The sequence below is a fragment of the Lupinus angustifolius genome, chromosome LG03, assembly GCF_001865875.1.
Source record: "Lupinus angustifolius cultivar Tanjil chromosome LG03, LupAngTanjil_v1.0, whole genome shotgun sequence".
In the NCBI taxonomy this organism is placed as follows: domain Eukaryota; kingdom Viridiplantae; phylum Streptophyta; class Magnoliopsida; order Fabales; family Fabaceae; genus Lupinus; species Lupinus angustifolius.
In genome coordinates this window covers 25,682,332-25,704,184 of record NC_032011.1, presented here as the reverse complement: position 1 = coordinate 25,704,184, position 21,853 = coordinate 25,682,332, and the positions used below count along the sequence as shown (strand labels likewise).

Below are 21,853 nucleotides of genomic sequence, written 5' to 3'. Positions count from 1 at the left end.
ATTTTTATAATTCATATAAATTCTTTTCAAAATAACGTCTTCATTTAATCGCTACCTAAACTCAAATATACACTTTGTAATTAGCTTATAGTCAAAATGTTTAGTAAAAAACAAAAATTCCGACCTGCCGGATTCGAACCAGCGACCTAAGGATGATCTGCAAGATTACTCCAACTACAGTCCTCCGCTCTACCAACTGAGCTAAGGTCGGAACGATGTCATTATTCATATATGCCAGCTGATGTATACCTATTATGAATCCTTAAAGTAATTATAGGCACTGTCGATAAAGTATTATATATAAACACAATAACCTACATTCAAGTTATGTTGGACTTTCATTTTGTAAGTTTCTAAAAATATACTCTTATGGAATTGCCTAAGCACAAACTTCTCCAAGTAATAAATTTTACATATATATACTCAAGAATCGAATGTAGACCATTTAAATGTACAATGAAAATAATAATTTGGTTGTTTATTGATAAAGTAATTTGGTTTATAGGATTGTGGAAATGATTATAAAAACTATTAGCTTATATGAGGGATTGCCATCCTCTTGCATATAGGAATAACCCAATACCATATTGCAATAATAATTGGTATAACTTTGAGGTTGGGAAATAGAAGCAAACTATATTACAGAGAATTAGGGTATGATGCCTGACGTACAAACTTTATTCACTTCAAAAACAAAGCTAACAAATAACAACAATCAATTCACTCAACAACACAACTTTTACAGCCTAAAATGTAACCAAGTATATATAATCTCTGATAAAAAGAGGCCTAAACAACCTAGTACAGGTGAATTTCACCAAGGTCAGGGGAAAAGAAATAACTAACTATGAAAATATTGAAGTTGCCTCTCTGAACCTACATTTACAGAGTCATTTACACTCATTAAATTGAAAAGGGCTCAAATATTGAGTGGAAAAAAAAACATTAGACTGACTGTACACGTAACTTATTGGCAACATGGAGCAAATGACTAATGTTTGTAGAGGGATAGCTTTGCAGCAACTTGAGATTAGAAGTGAAATCACCAGCTAGAAGGCGCCTACGAACCAGAATTAGCATGGCACAGCATATCCGCAGAAGTGTCTCCTACACAGTATTGACAAAACAACATTAATTTATTGTATCAAAGTAACAACCTTCAAAACCTAGTAAATATGAAATTTTATATTTCATTATGTACAGTGCTACTTGCACTTCACTAATGTATAATGCGTTAAGTACATCCTTCACTTTAGAAGAGCCAAGTCCTTTACTTTTTAAAACAAGTGAATAGGAAAAAGAATGTACCTGTCGACCCTCTGGATCACTTAAAAGGGTGTCCCAGATATGAAGGATGTCAGCAAAATTGAATTCCCGTGTCAAGAGGAGAGTAATCCATCTAAATGCATAGAATTGGGGATTTACCTGACAATTTAGAACCGCAAACGTGTAAAGAAAACACATTGTTAAATCATCTCCTGAATGTACACTCAACAAAAACGTCACTTATAGAGGAACACACAACAGTATAAACAGACCAATTGACTGGATCATCAATCCTAAAATGATTCTGCTATTTAAAACTCCACCTTACTTTAGTCGTGACCTCAAGATGACGCCAAAGTTCTTCATCGTGCTCTTTCAAAAGCTGGGACAATCTTGCAATTGTCGAACAAATTCCAACAACACTATTATCAAGTTGTTGGACAAAATTATCTCGGAACCCATCTAATAGCTCAACAAAACAAAAGAATGTGTCTGCTTCAGCAAAGGCCTGCATATCATAATTGAGAACAGCTGAGCAACATCAAAATCGTATAACATGAGTAATATGAATCAACATCACTCAACAAAAACCCTTTCAACATTCCCATGCTCATATTAATCATTTCTTTTCCATTTTTCTTTTATTTACCCGGCAAGATTGTATTACATTTGGCAACAATTTATTGTTTCGGTTCCCTTAGTAAGCAACATTACATTTCAAGTGGTGAGTCATATCCCAAATTTTGATTTATCTTGCCCACCCCATCTCCGGTGCCTTTTCTATTGATTTTAGATTGTGTTAAATAAGTCACTTATTGTATAGATTTTCGTTTGAACCAAAAGCTATTTGTGTTTGCTTAAAACCAAAATAATCTAGTTTTATAATGGTTTACTGTGTTTCATGTATTGGGACTCGATTCTCTCTCATCTATCACACCCATCATAATTTAATCCTATTCAAAGTAGATTACAAGATATAAAGATAATAAAAAATCTGATTATTTTCACGTTCTAATCATTGAAATAATTTACCCAAACATGTTTCGTTCTATTATAACTGGTTTGTTTTTTTTAAAATAAGCGATTTTGTTGTGAAATAATCCCAAATATACACACTCAAAAGCATACATTAGGAAATATCTTGTCCTTCTCTCTTTATACATACTTCTTCCAAAGTCCAAACAACAACCCAGTGGTCGATTACATGGATCCAATAAATAAAACTCTAGAAGATACTTATGTAATTACATTTCAAAGTTAAATAGAAAGATGGGAGAGGGTGGGAAGAACATGCAAGGACATACTCACCGCGCTTTCCACATCGGGGTCATTTTTGAACACATAGAATAGAGGAGCCAATATCTCATTCATCCCTTGAACATATCGTATACTTGGGTTCAACTTTGCAAAAATAATTAATATGTTCCTTAGAGCCTCCTGAAAATGCCCAAACAAAATTTAACATTTTCAAAATGTCCATGCCAAGAGAAGGCTTGAGTTACAAAGTTTGCACTGATTTCAAAAGAAATGGAGGAGCAACCTGATTAGATTTTGCAATTTGAGAATTGCTAGAGAAAAAGTGCATATCTGGATGAGTGCGCTTTACATCTCGGTCAATTTGATCTATGATCTCCGAATCCTACAACATGCAAAGAGGAACATTTACTATCACAACAGTCGTTTACATACCAGACTACCAGAGTACAGAACATTAGAGCATCAAGTTTATGTAGCCTTGACTGTGATATATAAAGGAAGACTGAACTTTCCTGAACCTTGTTTAAAATACACCTATGCCCCTCTTGTTTTAGAAATTATAATGACCTCTTTGAGTTTTACGGTTTCATTACACAAACCTACCTCGAGGTTTATAGACTGATTACACTGGCCTCTCCTGACCTGTAATAATAAGGGTCTCAGTATGTAGTCCCGCAAACTGGAAGGATATCAAGTATAATGTCAACAAACCTCAAGGGAGATCAGTGTCATTCCCCTGAGATTAAGTAATCAATTGTGATAGTGGCCAACCCAGAAAAATACTATAGCAGGATAGTGGATGGCAGCTACAACTAAGGGAAAAAATATAAGTAATTTATAACCTAGTGCAATTGGCATTAGAAGCAACATTGTTAATGCATAATGATAGACAGAAAGTAAAAATGGTCTGAAAAGTATATGATGATATTTATAAGAAAACTTTGCATAGTACCTGGAAGAACTTATTCCATATGCTGGTGTTGTCAAGACTCAAAGGGTGATCCCTGTGAGTGATTTGTGATCTAGAAAGTAAGAGCCTGCTTGCACATTCGGTGTCATAACTTGTGGAGTTGTACATCCTCCTTGTGATTTCTGACTGACTAGCCACAGAAACAATGAGAGGGCAAAATAGAATATTATTAAGTAAGTAAGTAAGTAAATAAGTAAGTAAGTTACAGGATTGATGAGAAGGTCGTCTTTGAAATGTTTGTATTGAGATCTTTTGTTTGCTAATTGAGACGACCAAAGGGCGCGATCGGGTGGAAGATATCGAAGGAAAAGCTGGAAATGTTAATATGAAATGAATAAGAGGTATTTGAATAAAAGTGAAAAGAAAAGAAAAGAAAAGAAAAGGGTAAGGGTAAGGGTAAGTGAGTACCTTCCAGAGAGTAGATCGTAAAGCAGAAGAATGAGGTATACCTTGAGAAGAGATTCTCCATAACTCTCGCATGTCTATGACCTTCCTAGATAACTATACAAACACATGTCACAATAAGAGAATGAATGAATGCAATGCAATGCAATGAGTAATTGAGTAATAAACCTCAGTGAGTAATTGAGGTTGAGAGGAGATGTCATGGAAGGAAGAAGAGGATGAAGAAGTGGGTGGTGAATCTTGAATTGGGTCTTCGTCGTGTTCTATGACGGTGACAGGTGGTGGTGGTGGTGGTGGTGGTGGAGGAGGAGAAAGAGGTTCGTCGGGATAGAAGGGGTAATCGGAAGGGGAAGATGAGAAGAGAGAACTGTTGAGCCAGTCAGGGACATGCTTCTTCTTCTTCATACTCTCTCTCTCTCTCTCTCTCTCTCTCTATCGAGAAAGAGTAACCTATACGTGCTCTCTACAAATTTTGCCACCACTTATTTAACTCTTTATTTACTCTACTTTTTTTTAACAACTTCAATTTATTTTATAACTTTATTCAAATACTTTATAGCCATATATAATTTGCTCAAGTATTATATAGTGTTTTGTAAGTGCTTATTCCAGGCAATTAAATAAACTAATAAAGGGTAAATATTAAATATAATAAAATATAACAGAACAATTTATGTTCTAAATATAGGATTTCACACTTGAGTATATCTGGAAAAAAGTTTTCCATTTTCTAGAAAAAAAATTCAATCTATTTTAGAGTAAAGGCATATTTAGACTCTTAAAATTTTTGTATGTAATAATTTGATTCCTAAAACTCAAAGCTATTTCAACTCACATTTACAATTTTTAAATAACATTTTATTTTTTTATTTTTTCATGAATCAAAATGTTAAGAAAATTTGCATGAAGCAAGTATGTAACCTGTAATTTCAATTTAACAGACTCGGTAATTGAAAATTTATAATTAAATTATTGAGACTGAGTAATTGAAAATTTATAATTAAAAAATATTTACTAAAAAGCTTTTGTTAAAAATAATAATAATTATTCTCATATAAATGGATGAATGTCGGATAAGATATCATCCAAACTTTTCTTAAATACTTCTTACAGTGTATTAACCTTTCATATGGTAATGAATGATGAGTATTATTAAGAGACTTCAACACTTAAATAAGTCCTTATATAAAGTTGAAGAAACAAACCTTTGTCTAGTGGTTGTTCACAGTGATGGCAAATGTTTCACATTATTCATGGTGAAGTAATGGTCACACCACATGTAATGTCATTGACACAGCAATAATAGTGCTAATATCAACAAAAGCAAATAAGCGACAACAAAAACAAATAAGGACAACAACAACAAAACAAATAAGCTACAACAATACAATAACATCAACAATGGTATATTTATTGAATAATTTATTTTAGGTTGTGTTTTAAACAATGCATTAAAGATCATTTCCTTCTGCATACATATATCTGAATATTTACAAATTTGATTAGTAGAATAGCATATGAAAAAATGGATATAACATGATACGGGTAGGATAAGATCACATCTCAGCAGTTCAATTTACTTTCCCCCTTGTAATGTTCCAAGTTGGCATCATTTACTGTTTACATTGATAATCATGATGTGAGAAGGGGGTATGTGTGGTATTGTCACCACATTCATCAATAGAGGTTGTGTAATGTTGGTAGGTGTTGTCAATGACCATTACTAACATATTTAGGAGTTTCTTTGTCCACTTCATTCTGGGTAGTAATTTTGGTGAGATAATAGTTGTAGAATATGTACAGCCTTGTCTATTTATCTCTTCATCAAATTTATAGGCATTGATAGAAATAAAGGCTCTAAACCATCATGCAAACACTAAAGTGTCCACTCAACGATTGAATCTTACAAACAAATAAGAAAAATAGAGACACTGATCTAACCTCAATATTGATTTTCCAAGAGAAAAGAGTAATGATATTGTTTTCTACCCGACTTTATAATCATTGATCAATGGGCTTTTGCCGTTGAAACAATAATGAGCATATAATCAATGATTATAAAAAGTGAAAATTTGTGTTAAATAAGTGGTGAGATGATAATTGTCCTTTCAACAAACACAACCAATATAGTGAGAGTGTCTCAACTTTTTGAAACGAAGAAGCGTCAGGGGATTCATTTTTTTCTTCTCAGAAGGACTCATAAACGCTGGATTTAAACCAATGATGATGCTAGGCAGAAATGTGTTGTTGCCCAATATATCATATATTTACATAGGAGATAGTACACCTAGTTAGGAATATCAGAGGTTTTCTTAATGTAGTATTTGTGGATGATCATGTGCAAAGAATGTTCATCAACAATACAAAGTCAACGAAGGAAAATTAGATGCATACTTCTAAGCGCGGTCATGATTTCCAGTCGCTCTTTGATTCATCCTGTTCATGATTCGGGAAGAATCATTAAGTCTATCTACTCTTTCATATATGCTGGCAACAACAAGATGCAACTCCTTCTTGTTAATATTGGGATTGGAATCTAACTTCTCAAACAACGACTCTACCATCTTGAAATCCTTTTTTGCACCATAAAGACTTAGCATCTGGAAATGAACTTCATCTGGAAAAACACACCCTTCTTCATACATCTGTCCATATAAAGCATCTGCTTTCTCAAATTCTCTCAGCTTTCCGAAAGCATTCAACACGAGAGCAATAACATTAGAATCAGGAAAATATCCCACCTCTCTCATCTTCTCAAACACTTCCACAACATTTGCATACTTTTTGTTCCTCGAGAAAAGATCAATCATGCAGCTAAACACAGAAATATCTTTAATCTCTCCAGCATCAAAAGCCTGTCGGAAAACCCATGTAGCCTCTTCAATTCTACCGGCTCTAGCAAGAATCGTGATGGCAGTCTCCCTAGGAATGCTATCTGGTTGCTTTAGCTCTTGAAGTAGACGCTTAGCATGACCGACTAAACCTGCCCTTTCATAAGCTACAATCATCGTCTGGTAAAGAACCTGATCGATTTCAGCTCCTGAACTCCTTAACTTTTGAAACAACATGGCTGCCCTGTCTAGTTTCCCTGCCTTCTCCCATATCGATATTATTGTCGAATATGTGATGGAATTGGGTTCAATACCTCTATTCTGCATTTCTTGAATCAGATTTGTTGCCTTTTCATGCTCAAGAGACTTGCCATAAATCTTAATCATAGTGTTGTAGGTGACCACATTCTGTTGTATAGACTTTTTTTGCATCAAACGAAACAGTTGGATGGCTTCTCCAAATAGCTCAGCCTCTCCATAAACCCTCAAGAGTGTATTATAACTAACTACGCTCGGTTCAATCCCGATTTTCCTCATGCTCCAGAACAGCCGGTCGGCTTCCTTGGCCATGTCAAGCTGGCCGTAAACATCAATCATGATATTACAAGTGGTAAGATCAGGTGAGCACTTCCCTTCATTCATTTCAGAGAACATAGAAAGCGCTTCCACGAACTTATGATTCTCAACGTACATGGTGAGAAGCGTGGAGTAGCTGACCGTGTCAGGTTGAACACCGTTTTCCCTCATCTCGTGAAGAAGAAGGCGTGCCTCGCGGAAGAGCTTAGCTTTCCCAAATACATTAATCATGGAGTTATATGCTACAAGGTCAGGAGTAATACCAGAGCTTTTCAATCTCATGAAGATGGAAATGGCCTTAGAATAATCACACAACTTTCGTGAAAGCTCGATCAAATTAGAATACAAGACAAGGTCACCAGGCACATTGTCTTGCTCCATCTGCTGGAGCCAAAAGAGAGAAGAATCAAACAAGCCATGTTTGCCAAAATAAGTGATGAGGGTAGAATAAGTGTACCTATATATAAAGGGAAAGAGTTTGTTAGAAAACATTAGATTAATGTCTGAATGAGTGTAATTGGTTATAATATATACCTATCAGGGGAAAGACCCAATTGGCGCATTTCATCAAACAGGCCGTGTGCGAGTTGCCACTGCTTAGCTCTGAGAACATTCCTGATAACAACGTTGAAAGCGAAGAGAGAAGGAGAATAACGAGCCTTGTGATTGATCCAATCAAGAATAGCGAGGGAGCGCTGCCAATCAGATTGACGAGAGAGAAGTGAAACCATGAATCGAATGGAGAGTTGTCTTCCACTGTAACGAGAGAGAAGAGCGAAGAGTTGTTGTTCATTTTGGGTTTCGCTGATGGAAGATAAAAGGTCATCCATGTCAACTTCATGATCCAAGTGTGGAGGTTGTTGTGTTCTACTACGTTGATGTTGTTGTTGATGTTGATGTTGTTGATGTTGTTGTTGTTTATTATTGTATGAAGATGATGTTCTTGTCCAAACAGATTTTGAAAGATTACAAGTAAAAGTGGTTTTAGTGAATGGGAGAAGGTAGTAGTAGGATGATGAGGGAAGAAGGATTGAAGAGACAAATGCAGTGGAAGCATACATCATAATAATAATCATATCATATTATTAATAATAACAAACAATCTTATTATATGCATCCATATCCTACTTCTATTGCTAATAACAAAATCTATGGAACCCTATTCAACATCATACTTATTTCCTCTAATTCAACTCCATTTCTACTACACCACCTTTTTAAAATTTTATTACACTTATCCCATATATGTCTCGATTTGACTAGACATCTCTTGATATGTGTCACTATTTTTTTATATTTTTTTGTACAAAACTTTAAAAAGTGTAAGAGATGTTTTAGTCAGATTAAAAATGAACTACATGCTATATTGATCAAGAAGAGCAAGAGATGTTTTAGTCAGATTAAAAATGAACTACAATTCATTTTTTTGTTTTGCTATCTTTTGTATAAAAAGATAAAAATGTTTCCGTTCCTCATCATCATACAAAAATATATAAATATTAACTCTTGATTTAAATTTTGTCTTGCTCATATTTAATTCTATTTTTTATTTTATATAATATTTATTTATAGTGTTGGGTTTCATCTCAGATATTTCAGACATTATGTGTGTCCATTAGTGGTGGAAAGAATTGAGATTTTGAAGGAAACAGTTCCATTCTGTTTTATTAGCTAAACACAATTTTATCCTCTTTCATTCCAATTCTTTAACTTGGTTTGATACATCCCAACATTTTATGAAGGAAATAATGAAGTTGAGTTATTCATGAATTATTCGAACTCATTAATTATTCGGTCAGGATTGTATAGCAAAATAAACGAACTCAAATTTAATGCTCAATTACAGTTCTTTGAAAAGGAAAAAAAACTGTATTCCAACGGCACAGCTCCTCTCACAGAATATTATAACATATAGAGTGTAATATATAGTATTGTCGGTGTAAAAACTTTGTGCATTCACCTATCATTTAGCTGAATATAATAATACTTTCGAACTCCAAAGACATCTCAACATACCTTATCTTCTATCCTTTATTATTTAGCTGAATATTGTTATTATACCTTATTTTCCTTCGGCTACTTCACATTGTTTTGGTGATGGTTACTGTTGCTGTCAGAATTAACCCACGGGCTAGATTTATAAATCCATGCAGGACGTCAATGACTTGAATTTTTTGCTTGAAGAAAAATTGTATCTTCGAGTAAGGAGAAAGGGTCAATGTGTATGTTTTGAAAATATTGGACCAAAAGTGAATGTCATCGACATTTTACTCCCCTTCACTTAATGAGTTTCATGCGTGCTTAAATAAAAACTACTTACTTTTTCTTGGGAAATCGAATCCCTGACTTTAGTTATTGTTGCCTTTGCTTCACTTAAATTATCTCTTTTCACTTAATGAAGTTTGTCAGCAATGGTAAGCAGAAAAAAATAAACCCAGCACTCATTAGTAGGGTTTCAAGTTTCAACTATCGATCCACAATATCCGAGTAAGCAGAAAAAAAATTGATTTTTGATTGTATGCTATCGCGTTGTACATTCAAGATCTCATATGAGTAATTGATTTTACTCTGACTTGCAATGACTTAATTCACTCTTTCTCTCTTCTCTAATACGGTAAAGCTCAATCTCTACTGCAAATACAAAATAAATACCTGGAAAGTTGATGTTCCACTCAAAGTTTTTCATAAAATAAAATGTATGCCTCACAATGAAGAACTTCATTGAGAGAAGCTTCACGCACATCTGAATCACTGGCATGATACCATGTGGAACCCTCATTTTCATTCCCTTTATCTGCCATTCCTCTCGCATATGCAACATAGTGACCCCCTCGCATACTTCCTACGTGCTCCACCACACCAACCAAATGGTATTCATAATTCTCTTCATTTACGCACCTGTTTCAACAATATTCAAAGTGAGTACATCCAATGGATCAATACATTATATAAAAGGAGGAAAACATCTAAGGTAAATGAATATACAAATCCAAACTGTTTGCAATGAAGCTTAGTAGCACAGATATGTGTACAGTATAATACATCGTATAGAGATTCAAAAATATGAATAAAGTGATTAAATCATACGATAGATACAATTTTCATGATGTATAATATTCCAGTATGCAGTATAATATTCCGTATGATTAAAATAAAATGACAATCCCTAACACTTAAAAAGAAAACAGATTCAGTATGAAAATAAAAGCAAAATCGTTGAAGCATTAGGAGATTATTAGTTAGTTGTTCAGACTCCAAACCGGATCTACCAAATTTGACAAAATACCTGGGATCCATATATGGTCTGAGATCCATTATTTCCCTGAAGCTGACATGACCGTTTAATTTACTTAAGTGACCACATGCATCTTGGCTGAATCTCTTTAAATGAATGGTCAAAACAGGTGGAGCTTTATAAATGAGGACCCTCTTAGTAGCATCCCTCTTCACTTTCACACTTTTAGAGTTGGCCTCTTCCTCATTGTGTTCATTTGAATCCTTGTTGTATTCACCTAACATCCAAGTATCACTTTTTTGGACAGTGTCACTCATATGCAAAGTACTAGAAGAATCAGCAGCTTGACGGTTGCAACTTTCTTTGTTGGAAGCTTTATGAGAACCTGAATACTCTAATTCCTCATTATGCTTATCTTTCATCTCTAACGCGCCATGATCCCTATCATTAGTATTTGTACTCAACTCATGTATTTGACCCCTTTCAAGTTCCATGCCATTTTTAACATGAGAAACTGAACTTCCTACATTTTCGCCATTTCCAATATCTACATTACCAAGGCCTCCGACTTTAACAGAACAAGCTGCATGCCCTGGTTCTTTGTGACCACTGGTCTCATTTCCATTGGATACATTTTTTACCAGTTTATTTGTTTTCATCTTTTGACATTGGATAAGTTTAGAACAGTTGTCACAATACCAAGCATTATCATCTGAGAGAAGCTCAGGTTCTATAAAATGTGCCAAGCAACTCCCTACAGAGACCAGAGAATCTGTATCATCTACTTCATCTGGTTCAGACTCATTGTTGTTTCCAACAATAAAACCTGTTCCAACGACCTCACCACTTAAAGTAGGTCTAGGAGCAGGCCCAGCAACAACAACTTCAGGCTCATCGAATAAGTCACCATGGCCATCAAACTCCAATTCTTCTTGACCACGGTCTAAAACAGACGAGGAGGCCTCACCATCTTTACCAATGATCTCACCAGCAGAGGGACTTTCTTCCTTATATGGAAGTAACAGCACTTCTGAACCTTGAACTTGTAATGGAACCTCATCTTTCCACCCATTTTCTAAAGAAGAATCTGGTCTTGGGTTTTGGTCTTCCTCATTATCCTTAAGGAAATTAACTGGACCATGAGACTCACAGGTAGCCACCTGTACATGTAATTCTTTTAAACATTCATTGTTGTTTTCAGCATCATGTACCTCCAGAGTATCCTCCTGGGAAATGAAATCACTTTCACCTGCCACGTTTCCATCTTCAACAAAATCCAGCCATGTAAAATCGTCCCATGAAGCGAGCATGTTCTTAATAGCATTATCAATCACCTGCTGAGTATTCTGAGACTCTGCGACAGCAACAAACTTAGGTGAAGATAAGTCATATTTATCAGCTGTATTGCTTATTTCTTCAGAACCTTGTACAGTAGAATCACCAGAAGAATCCAACATCTCTGCAACAACTGATGATGTGTTTGACGGAGCAGGGCCGGATAATTGGTTTGATAGGCTTTGGGTAGGTAAGGGACCCACATCCTTTCTACCCTTGGCTCGACTCTTTCCACCCTTTTTTGGTGGAAGTTTTGTATTTTTGGTTCGAGATACTTGTTGAGCCTTACTAGGTGGAGGCTTCTTAGTTGGAACAGGAAGAGAAAGATCCAAAAAAGGCTCATAAACGGTTGAAAAATGCCCACAATGAGTGCAACATACTGTACTAGATATCTGACCCCCAAATAAAGCATGAACTAGAGTATTATTAGAATTGGTCACATTATGTTTCCTTGCAGCTAGTTCTTCCGTACTCAACCCATCCAGTAAACAACGGAGAAATTCATGGCTATCATGCTGCTGATATCCTCGAAACTGTGGAGACTTGGAACATACACAACAAAAAAAAGGCTAGAGGATTTATAATGTTTTTCAGTCCTGATCCTGGGTTTGTTTCGATGAACAGTTTCTTGAAGGAACTAAGTAGTGGCCCCCCAACAGGAGCTTCCAGGTTGAGAAAGTTGTGACGCAAGTTATCCATAGCTAGCAGAATTTGCATGATTGAATTGAAGAAGCAAGTATTCCCAAGATTAAGCATACCTCTAACTACATAACCACCTCGTCCATATGAACTAGCGGTTGTGATGAGAGTTTTGGATTGAATATCTGAAGTAGGAGAAATGTGAGGATTGGGCGGTGATTTAAGGGATGAATGTTGTTTGAACAAGTTGAGAGCATGAGATAGAAGATGACTAGTCTGATCAGTGTGTTGGATAGGCATATTGCAACGAAAGCACCAACAGAATTGAGGTTTATCAAACAGAGTAAACAAGGGGTGACGTGTTTGTGTTGAGTGGGTGAGGACATGGCAGTGTGGGGTTGTAGGGAGACCTAGGCCTCCACATGTAAAATGAGCACAGTTCAAACAAACCCATATATTCTTATTTGCATCTTTACATTTTCCTTTTCCTTTTCGTTTACTACAATCTTGACAGGTTATGGAAGAAGGAAAAGAGGCAATGTTAGCAGAGAATGTATTCAAATTAACACCTTTTAGAATATGAGGGCAAACATGAGGAGCAATAGCAGTAGTAGCAGTACAAGTGTCCTTGTTTGTAACCACAATGGACGAAACACGACTCTTCTTTCTCCCTTTCTTCCCCATCGAAAGTAATAATATTAGTATGGGATGAAGAGAAATAAAGGATACTTAACCTGTGTTTGTGTGCTGTAAGAGGAATAGGAAGAGACTATGTATTCATTGGTTGAGAAGGAAGAGGAAAAGAACAATCTCTGTCTCGAGACCTTAAAGGTTTGTTTATCATTACCCGCTCCACGTTTCCAAATAACACTAATTCCATAACATCATTTTATATATTTTATACAACAACCAAGCCTTAATGTTCTACCTTCATCTCTTAAGTTGATTGCTACTTTGTATCAGATATTATTAGAACCCACTCTTAAAGGCAAACTTCATTCATTGGTTTATTAAATAAGGTATTTACTCAGCAAATAACTTAATAAAGTATACCAGTATTTATCAAATTAAATATGACCAGTGTTACTCCGGAGCTCATTGCATTGCACATGAACAACTTTGACGAACCCAAAACATATAAAAGCAAACATTTAAAGTTTAAACGCAAAAAACACCAAAGCGTATAGATGGACAACATTAACAACAATCCACAGCAATTTATCCAACTAAAAAACAGACGGAAAATACTAACAAACTTCAAAACAATGTCCAAACTAATAACTAAATTTGCCCTACCATGTTTAAACTGAAGCAACAAAACAACTCTGATATTTAAAAATCCAACTCCATTTTATCAGAGTTAAGGAAACAACAAATATTCAACCAATATTCAATATCTAACAGTCTCCAAATCAGTCTCTTTCCCCTTATCACGGACTGGGAGACCTAGCACCACGGCTTGATTCCCGGTCTGGGGTGGGACTTCTGCTCCGGCTTGGGGGGTCCTTTGCTGGACTCTGGCTTCGATTCCTTGAGCCACTGCCATTGAAGGGTGGTGGAGACCGTGAGTATGACCTCTCTCTTTTCTGCGGTGAATATGATCTTTCTCGGCTGTATCTTCTTTCCTCAGGTGACACAGACCTACAAAACAGCTTATGTATCAAACAACTGAAAGGAAACTGAACTAGGACCAGTTTGTTTTAAGTTTTTTTCACACTAAAAAGTGTTGTTGCCAATTATTCTATAAAAACTGCTAATAACACTTGCACATTGATGACCATAGTTCATGAAGAAAGTCCCACACAAATACTTATACAACAGGTAACTTTAACCTAATAATATAGGCCCATGAATCTTAAATAAGAACTAAATTGAGGAAAGGCATATATAAAAACTAGAGAAAAGGCATTGTTTGAAAAAGAATGCATGCAGTAAATATAACAAGAATAATTACTGGCAAGATACCTTGAATATTCCCGTCGCTTAGGAGGAGGAGAATAATAGTGATGGCTGCGAGATCTGTGACGTGGTGGTGGGGATCGAGAGTAGCGGGGTGATCGAGAGTAGCGAGGAGGAGACCTTCTTCGATCATTAGATCGACCCCTATGAAGGCATTAACATTAAAAATAGACAATCAGAATTCCACTTGACCACTGTGATGCAATAAGCAAAATATTAAAGACAACTGCATAGAAATGAGGTATAACACTACAATTTTACAATTGAATAAGGCTCTTTTAAAGTAGAGTTCATCCCTAAAGGGGGGCTAACCTAGGTAGTCAATTGCGGATAGCGGCCGGCCGACCCCAAAAATACTACAGTAGGATAGTGGCCTACCCCAAAAACACTATAACGGGATAGCCACTACAACTAAGAAAATAATATAGAAGTAACTTATAGCCTACATATATAAATACACCAAATTGAAGATATAACCACAATAAGCACCCATAACATACAACCAAAATAAGTCTAAGCCTCCAAGGCTTTAATATAAGTTTATCATAAATCAAGCTCTAAGGCTCCAAAATATAAAGATTAAACCTCTAAGATTTTTTGGGAGAAAATAGAATACAATCATGGATTGTTATGAACAAGGCATGGTGGAAGGTTAACTAAATATATATAGGGAAAGCCTACCCTCTTTCTCTGGTCCTCATCTCAGTTGGCTTCTTTCTATTCTCCTCAGCAAAGACAACAGTCAACTCACGACCAAGAAGAAATTGACCATCCATGTGATGTTTAGCATCGGCGGCATCAGCAGGATCCACAAACTGGACAAAACCAAAACCACGGGGTTCTCTGCCAAAACAGAAGCAAAATCTAAACATAGTCACAACAGGGAGGTAGTCTGAATAAAAGATAGGAAGTTTGTACATAAAACATTACCGAAATAGCCCGAAGCCAATAGTATTATTGATGATTGATAATAAAGCAAGCAAGCAGTAGCACTAGGCTGCTGACCTTTTAATTGTGAGTGAAATATAAGATGAGTTGAAAAGCTTCGATCTTGATGATAATGATCATGTAACTTGAAATCTTGAAGTAGGAATAAGATGATTCATTCATTCATTCATTCATTCATTCATTCTTCACAACCAAGTACTCTCTAGTCTCTACTTACTTGATTGATGTCTTCAAAACTCTAAATCACACTTCTATTATAATAGTATGCCCTAGATGGAAATTCATGTTTTTATGTATTGTGTGTTGATAATAATAATAATAATATATGATAAATAATCCTTAGAGAGAGAGAGAGAGAGAGAGAGTAATGATGTAACAAACCCAGTGTAGTAATCCTTAGGGAGGTAAATGTCTTTAAGAGCACCGAATTGAGAAAAGGGTCTTCGAATATCCTCTGGCCTGCAATCATGACTGAGGTTACGAACGAGAAGACTTGTTGGAAGATCTCTGTCTCTGCTGTACCCTCTATCCCTTCTATCTCTATGTGATGGTGGTGGTGGTGGTGGTGGTGGTGGCAGACTTGGACTTCTACCACTTTCTCTTCTGCTGCTGTAACCCCTTCTTCTTCCTCCTCCTCCTCCTCCTCCTCCTCCTCCACCACCGCCATCCCTATGTGTATGAGGTGGTGGTGGTGGAGTCGGAGATGGGCTATAACTCCTTCCTCTCATCTTCGCCTGAATCACCAAACAAGTAATAATAACTCAATAGATCTACCTACACCATCCACTCATATCATTCTTATTATTATACTAGGGTTACGGCTTCTTAGATAACCAAATTAATCCCCTTATCTATGCATTGTAGGTTTATATATCATTCACCTTTCATTCATTTGAATTATTATTTTTTTATGTGAGAGTCAATGATAGTTAAATATAAGTATAAACATTTTTTTCTCACACTTATATATGTTTTTTTTTTTTACTTTTACTGTTATCATACTTATATCTTATATATGTTACGTACTTAAAAAAAAATTATATTAACTATATAAATATGTGATATAATTGATATCAAATTAATAGAATATTAAAATTAAAAGTGAGAATGAGAATCATGAATAAATTTGTTGCTTAAATTTAGTTTTCTTTAATATTAAATGAAATTGAAAAAACAAGAACGTTATTTTGATTTTTTTTGTTTTTTGAATCGATTGAGTATCTATCCAATATCCATGAATTTCTATTAGATATAAATAATCGATTTGAATACCTTAATTATCACAGATAATTATTGGATACTCATTTAAATCCATTAACTCTAATGTATGTATTTGAAGAGAATCTCTGGTACCAAGTGTCAAGCCATTTCCAATCTTCGTTCCATAACCATCAGCTCCACTAATATTGATGAGTCGTTACTAAAGTTTGTAGAGAACCCTGATATCCACCTCCCATTATGATCTCGAAGAGCACCACCCCCTCCTATTATGTTTGAGCTAATGATACAACTACCATCAACATTAAGCTTAGGGTAACACCAACAGATCATGGGTTGAACAACTTCAATATCAGCATTTCCCCCCAAATATTGTCATTTCCAAAAATCTTGGTGAATAGAACAGACAACTAAATTGATATCCCAAGGACAATCCCAAAGAATAGAGTTTATTCCTCCATCGCCATGCCCACCAAACACCTGTCAAGAAGAGCAACCCACTCCAGTCCTTATGGCTCTCCAAAATCCAACAACAGAAGGATTGAGTCACCCAAAAGGACGAAGATTTCGACCCTAGTCTCGAACATATCAAAGCGGACTTCGGACAATCCCTAAAAATATGCATAATTTCCTCAATACCTGCTTGACATCTCATACAAGTTGAATCTAAAGACATATTCCTTTTTATGGCGAAGATCATTGGATGCTAAAACCTCGTTAAACCCAAGCCACAATATCAATTTCACCACCTTCTTATGAATTCTCAAATGCCACAACAACCTCCAAACATCAGAATAAGAAACATCTTCATTCTCATGAGAAATAAGCCACAAATACCCAAACTTCGTAGTATAGGATATGTATTACAATTCCAAATCTAGCCATCATCCTCAATAGAAGAACCTGGCAAAAAGTGACTACAAATGAAGGCTTTTAACTTCGAAAGAATCATAGTATATAGAGTACTAAAATCTCAGTTGCCCTTATTCCAAAGATCTTTCACTTGGAGTTGAGTGTCTGAGATGTTGACGAAGTGAATATAAGCACATAACTTGTCCAAGCCTAACCAATTATTATACCACAGTGATCGATCCCCACTTCCCATATGCAAAGAGAAGTCTTCATAGAACACATGAATAGCCTTTACAATATTCCTCCATATATAAGAAATTGAAGCTTTTTGAGGAGAAAATAACAAGGACTTTTCTCCCAAATATTTATTTTGTAGAATTCAACATCAAAGCTTATCACTATTACTCATCATTTTCTATCACATCTTACCAAGAAGGGAAATGTTGGCAGTTATAGAATCCCTGATACCAAGCCCACCATCCTGCCTTGGCTTCGTGAGAACATCCCAATTCACCAAATTAAGACTCATTTTTCGTCATCTTATCAATGCATTTTCAAACACTTTGGGGTAACCGCATAAGTTGTAAATAGGGATATAAGAGATAATAGACTTTGCAAGACACACACGACTTGCTTTATTGAGTAGAATAGATTTCCAAGTAGCCATGCGCCAAATCTTCTCTAGAATAGGATTAAAACACTTCTATTAACCTTCCCTTGGAATAAAGGTGTTGGGATTAGAAAGTTTTATTGATTAAAATATCAAATTGTTTGAATAATTGTATGTGAAATGCTTTATTAACTGAGAAGAATGTGAATAGTTGAATGTAGGTTTAGGTATTGTTTACGATGAACTCAAAATCTTGGTCATCACCTTTTGAGATTTGAATAACCATGTTCTCTCTTTCATTAGAAAACTTTGAGAACTATGAAATATTAAATACTCAAAGTAGGACAACTATCAAGCATTAATGTCGTTCCAGAAGTAGAAGAGAAAATTAAGATGAAGAGAAGATAAATCTCAATAGATATTAATTTCAAGAAGAAGTTCTAGCGAAGTTCCACTGACCATGATAACAATTATATTGAATATTTCACCTATAAATAACCTCAACAACATTGAAGAATAGAACATACAAGTTAATCATTTGAATTTATATGTATTGATTAAAATTAGTTTTATTCTGCTAAAAGATTTAACTTTAAAGAAAGTTGGCAAATTCAATCCCTTTTATGTTAGTTTCATTTTTCATGCTCTTTGTTGAACTTTATCCTTAAACGAAGTATATGAAAATTTCTTACCATAACATATAAATTCATGTCAACTTATAAGGATAACTCATTCTTTCCATTTATTGTAAGGAAAAGACATTGTGTTAGCTCCAAACTTCCTAAACTATTACATTTTCATCATTTATTGTCAAGTCAAGATCAAGGTTTTTTTCTTCCCCATATTATATATACATCCATGAACTTAAAATTTTAAATTGTAAATGACCATCATGCCACAATTTTGATATGGTTTCTATTAAACTTAATTCAATCTCACAAGCCAATTTCTTGTAGGTTGATGCATGATCATGTTGATGTGATGCATGATGTTCCAGCTATTGCAGCCTCTGTCAAGCCAAATGCATACTCCAGTTCAGCCTCTTTGATCAAGCTTGTGTAGCATAGAGTAACAACTTTGATTGGAAGCTTGGTCATCTCAGCCAAGACAATGCAACATGATGCAGACTCCTTAGTCAAGACAACATCCCTGACGCATCATCATGACTTGAACTTGGGCCCTGTTTCTCAATGCATTGGCACACCTTTGGAGTATCATGGACAAGACATGCTCAATCATGAATCCAAGCATGATCAACAATCAATGGTTCTAAGTCTTGAGGGAAATTCTAAAAGTCAACATTTAAGTCAATTGTTTTTTCATTATCAAGGAACCCGAATTTATACATTAGGGATACCATTACTATGTATTTTATGTGCAATCCTTCTTCACATTAGTTTGTTATAGTTAGTTAGAAGGTTGTTATGAATCAGCCTATATATTATGTTGATGCTTCTAGTTTGTAATCAATTCACTTTCAATATAGAATAAAATTTCAGTTTTTCCTCTTTCCCTTTTATCTTCAATCTCTTCTCTCTTTTCTCTCTTGCATTCAATAACCAAGGTGCATTGCTGGAGTTTTATTTTCTAAGTTGGTATCAAAGCATCAATAGATGCTCTGTTGTGCATTCTTCTACTCTGATATTTCTCCATCATCTTCTTCTTCTTGCTTATTCGTTCTTTTCATTATCAGTCATGATAAATATTGTTGCCTTAATCAACCCCCTCAGTGATCCCTTGACCCCTTTTTACATGAGCCCAAATAAAAATGCTGGAGTGGGCTTGGTGTCTCCTCCATTAATAGGAATCAATTATCATTTCTGGTCAAAAGCCATGATGATGGCTCTAAAGACCAAAAACAAAATGCAATTCATAGATGGATCTCTTCCAAAACCAGTACAATAGATCCTTCATTTGCAGTATAAGATATATGTAATACTCTAGTGCTTTCCTGGATCAACCACTCAATAGACAAAGCAATCTTGCAGAGCATTCTTTGGTTGGATACATCTCTTGAGGTTTGGGAAGATCTAAAGGAAAAATATTGTCAAGGTGATGTTTTTAGGATTTGTGATTTAAAAGAACAAATTTATAGTGTAAGGCATGTAAATCTATCCATTGATGCTTATTACACACATTTGAAAGGGCTATGACAAGAATTAGATAATTTCATACTCATACCATTATGTCCAATACAATGTGACTCTAAACTTGTTGGGATTGTTAGATCCTATAGGAAAAATGACTATGTCATTAGATTCTTGCGAGGTCTTAATGAGAACTATTTTGCTGTTAGATCACAAATCATGCTAATGGATTCTTTGCCATCCATAAACAAAAAATTTCCCTTATTAGTCAACAAGAAAGACAATTTCTGGATGTAAGTGACCAATTAGGTGATGTAAGGATTCTTGCTAATACCTCTAATGAGAATCCTAGTAGGCTTAAGTCTAAGGGAGGAGGATTTGGAACCTTCACTAACACTAGCATATGAAGAGATTTTGTGAGTAATGAAGGAAAAGGAAGTTTTAATGGCAAGATTTACTCCTATTGTAACAAAGTTGATCACACTGTGGACACTTGTTAAAAGAAACATGTGTTTCCTCCTCACTGTAAGAAGAAAAACAATATCAACAATATTGTTAGTTGCAGTGAAGAAAATGATCAAGATACCAAAGAAAACATAAGAGTCTTTACTACTAATCAACAAAAAGCTATTTTAGCTATGATCAAGGAGCCAACCAATCACCAAGTGAATCAAGTTACAAATCAAGTTGCCAATGTTGATTCTCTAAGTCAAGGTAATCCTCAACTAATGGCTTGTGGTATTGGATCAAAGGATTGGGTTCTTGATACAAGATCAACTGATCATGTTTGCTTCTGTTTATCAAAATTCCAATTCTTCAAGAGAATTGATCCTATTCAAATTAGACTAGACTGCCTAATGAAAATGAGGTTGTGAGTAACATTGCAAGAACCATTTTCTTTTCAAATGATTTATGTCTATGCAATGTTCTCTATATTCCTAACTTCAGTTTTAATCTAATTTTTGTTTCCAGATTAACCTCTACCCTTAACTGGAAGTTAACTTTCACCAACTCTAAATGTGTGATACATGAAGAGTCCATATTGAGGATGATTGGTGCAATTGAGACAAAAGGGGGGTTATACATCATTAGTGCTAAGAATTTACATTACAGTTTCAATACTCTAGTTAATAATGTTGGGGAAACTGAGATTAACAATCATTGCAGCTATGACTTGTAGCATAAAAGACTTGGTCACCCCTCCAATGCCAAGCTTGCCATATTGAGTAAAATGTTTTCTTGCATAAATACTAAAGCCAACACTGAGCCATGTGATATCTGTCATTCAGGAGGATAGGAAGAGGAAGAGAATGAGGATGAGGATGAGGATAAGGATGAGGACGAGAATGAGGATGAGGATAGGATGAGGAGGAGGATGAGGACGAGGATAGGATGAGGACGTGAACGAGGATGAGGGCGACGAAGACGATGAGGATGACGAAGAGGATGAGGCTAGGATGCGGATAAGGATAGGATTAGGACGAAAATGAGGATGAGGATAGGATGTGGATTAGGACGAGTATGAGGATTGGATGAGGATTAGGATAGGATGAGGATGAGAATGTGGATGAGGATAAGGATAGGATGAGGAGGAGGATGAGGATTAGGATGAGGATGAGAATGAGGATAGGATGTGGATGAGGATGAGGATGAGGATAACGATAG

At 35.4% G+C, this 21,853-nt stretch overlaps 3 protein-coding genes, 1 non-coding gene and 1 pseudogene across 4 annotated transcripts; all 5 read right to left on the bottom strand.

Annotated features, from left to right (window-relative positions):
- On the bottom strand, positions 119 to 211 carry TRNAY-GUA. Its single transcript has 2 exons — positions 175 to 211; positions 119 to 154 (listed from the first exon to the last, which is right to left on the bottom strand). It is a non-coding gene; the product is annotated as a tRNA-Tyr (tRNA).
- Positions 645 to 4,330, bottom strand: LOC109344102 (TBC1 domain family member 13-like). Its single transcript, XM_019582722.1, has 9 exons — positions 4,067 to 4,330; positions 3,902 to 3,994; positions 3,700 to 3,804; positions 3,476 to 3,619; positions 2,807 to 2,905; positions 2,575 to 2,703; positions 1,595 to 1,774; positions 1,309 to 1,425; positions 645 to 1,107 (listed from the first exon to the last, which is right to left on the bottom strand). The coding sequence occupies exons 1-9, from the start codon at positions 4,301 to 4,303 to the stop codon at positions 946 to 948; spliced, it is 1,266 nt and encodes a 421-aa protein (XP_019438267.1). The 5' UTR covers positions 4,304 to 4,330; the 3' UTR covers positions 645 to 945.
- LOC109344100 (pentatricopeptide repeat-containing protein At5g39980, chloroplastic) lies at positions 5,964 to 8,412 on the bottom strand. The gene is made up of 2 exons (XM_019582719.1): positions 7,840 to 8,412; positions 5,964 to 7,762 (listed from the first exon to the last, which is right to left on the bottom strand). The coding sequence occupies exons 1-2, from the start codon at positions 8,379 to 8,381 to the stop codon at positions 6,295 to 6,297; spliced, it is 2,010 nt and encodes a 669-aa protein (XP_019438264.1). The 5' UTR covers positions 8,382 to 8,412; the 3' UTR covers positions 5,964 to 6,294.
- LOC109342468 lies at positions 9,978 to 13,198 on the bottom strand (annotated as a pseudogene).
- On the bottom strand, positions 13,653 to 15,993 carry LOC109344099 (serine/arginine-rich SC35-like splicing factor SCL30A; the record flags this gene model as incomplete). The annotated part of the gene is given in 4 exon segments (XM_019582718.1): positions 13,653 to 14,155; positions 14,480 to 14,617; positions 15,155 to 15,316; positions 15,803 to 15,993. Coding segments are annotated over 4 exon segments (702 nt in total), but the record flags the coding sequence as incomplete, so codon positions are not given.

What these genes read in the sequence shown, in the direction of transcription:
- LOC109344102 (XM_019582722.1), bottom strand. Translation starts at nt 4,303, where the DNA reads ATGAAGAAGAAGAAGCATGTCCCTGACTGGCTCAACAGTTCTCTCTTC. An exon ending in AACCTCAATTACTCACTGAG is followed by an intron (nt 3,995 to 4,066) that starts GTTTATTACTCA and finishes GTGTTTGTATAG; the next exon opens with TTATCTAGGAAGGTCATAGA. An exon ending in TATGGAATAAGTTCTTCCAG is followed by an intron (nt 2,906 to 3,475) that starts GTACTATGCAAA and finishes TGCATGTTGTAG; the next exon opens with GATTCGGAGATCATAGATCA.
- LOC109344100 (XM_019582719.1), bottom strand. Translation starts at nt 8,381, where the DNA reads ATGATTATTATTATGATGTATGCTTCCACTGCATTTGTCTCTTCAATC. An exon ending in TTGGGTCTTTCCCCTGATAG is followed by an intron (nt 7,763 to 7,839) that starts GTATATATTATA and finishes CTTTATATATAG; the next exon opens with GTACACTTATTCTACCCTCA.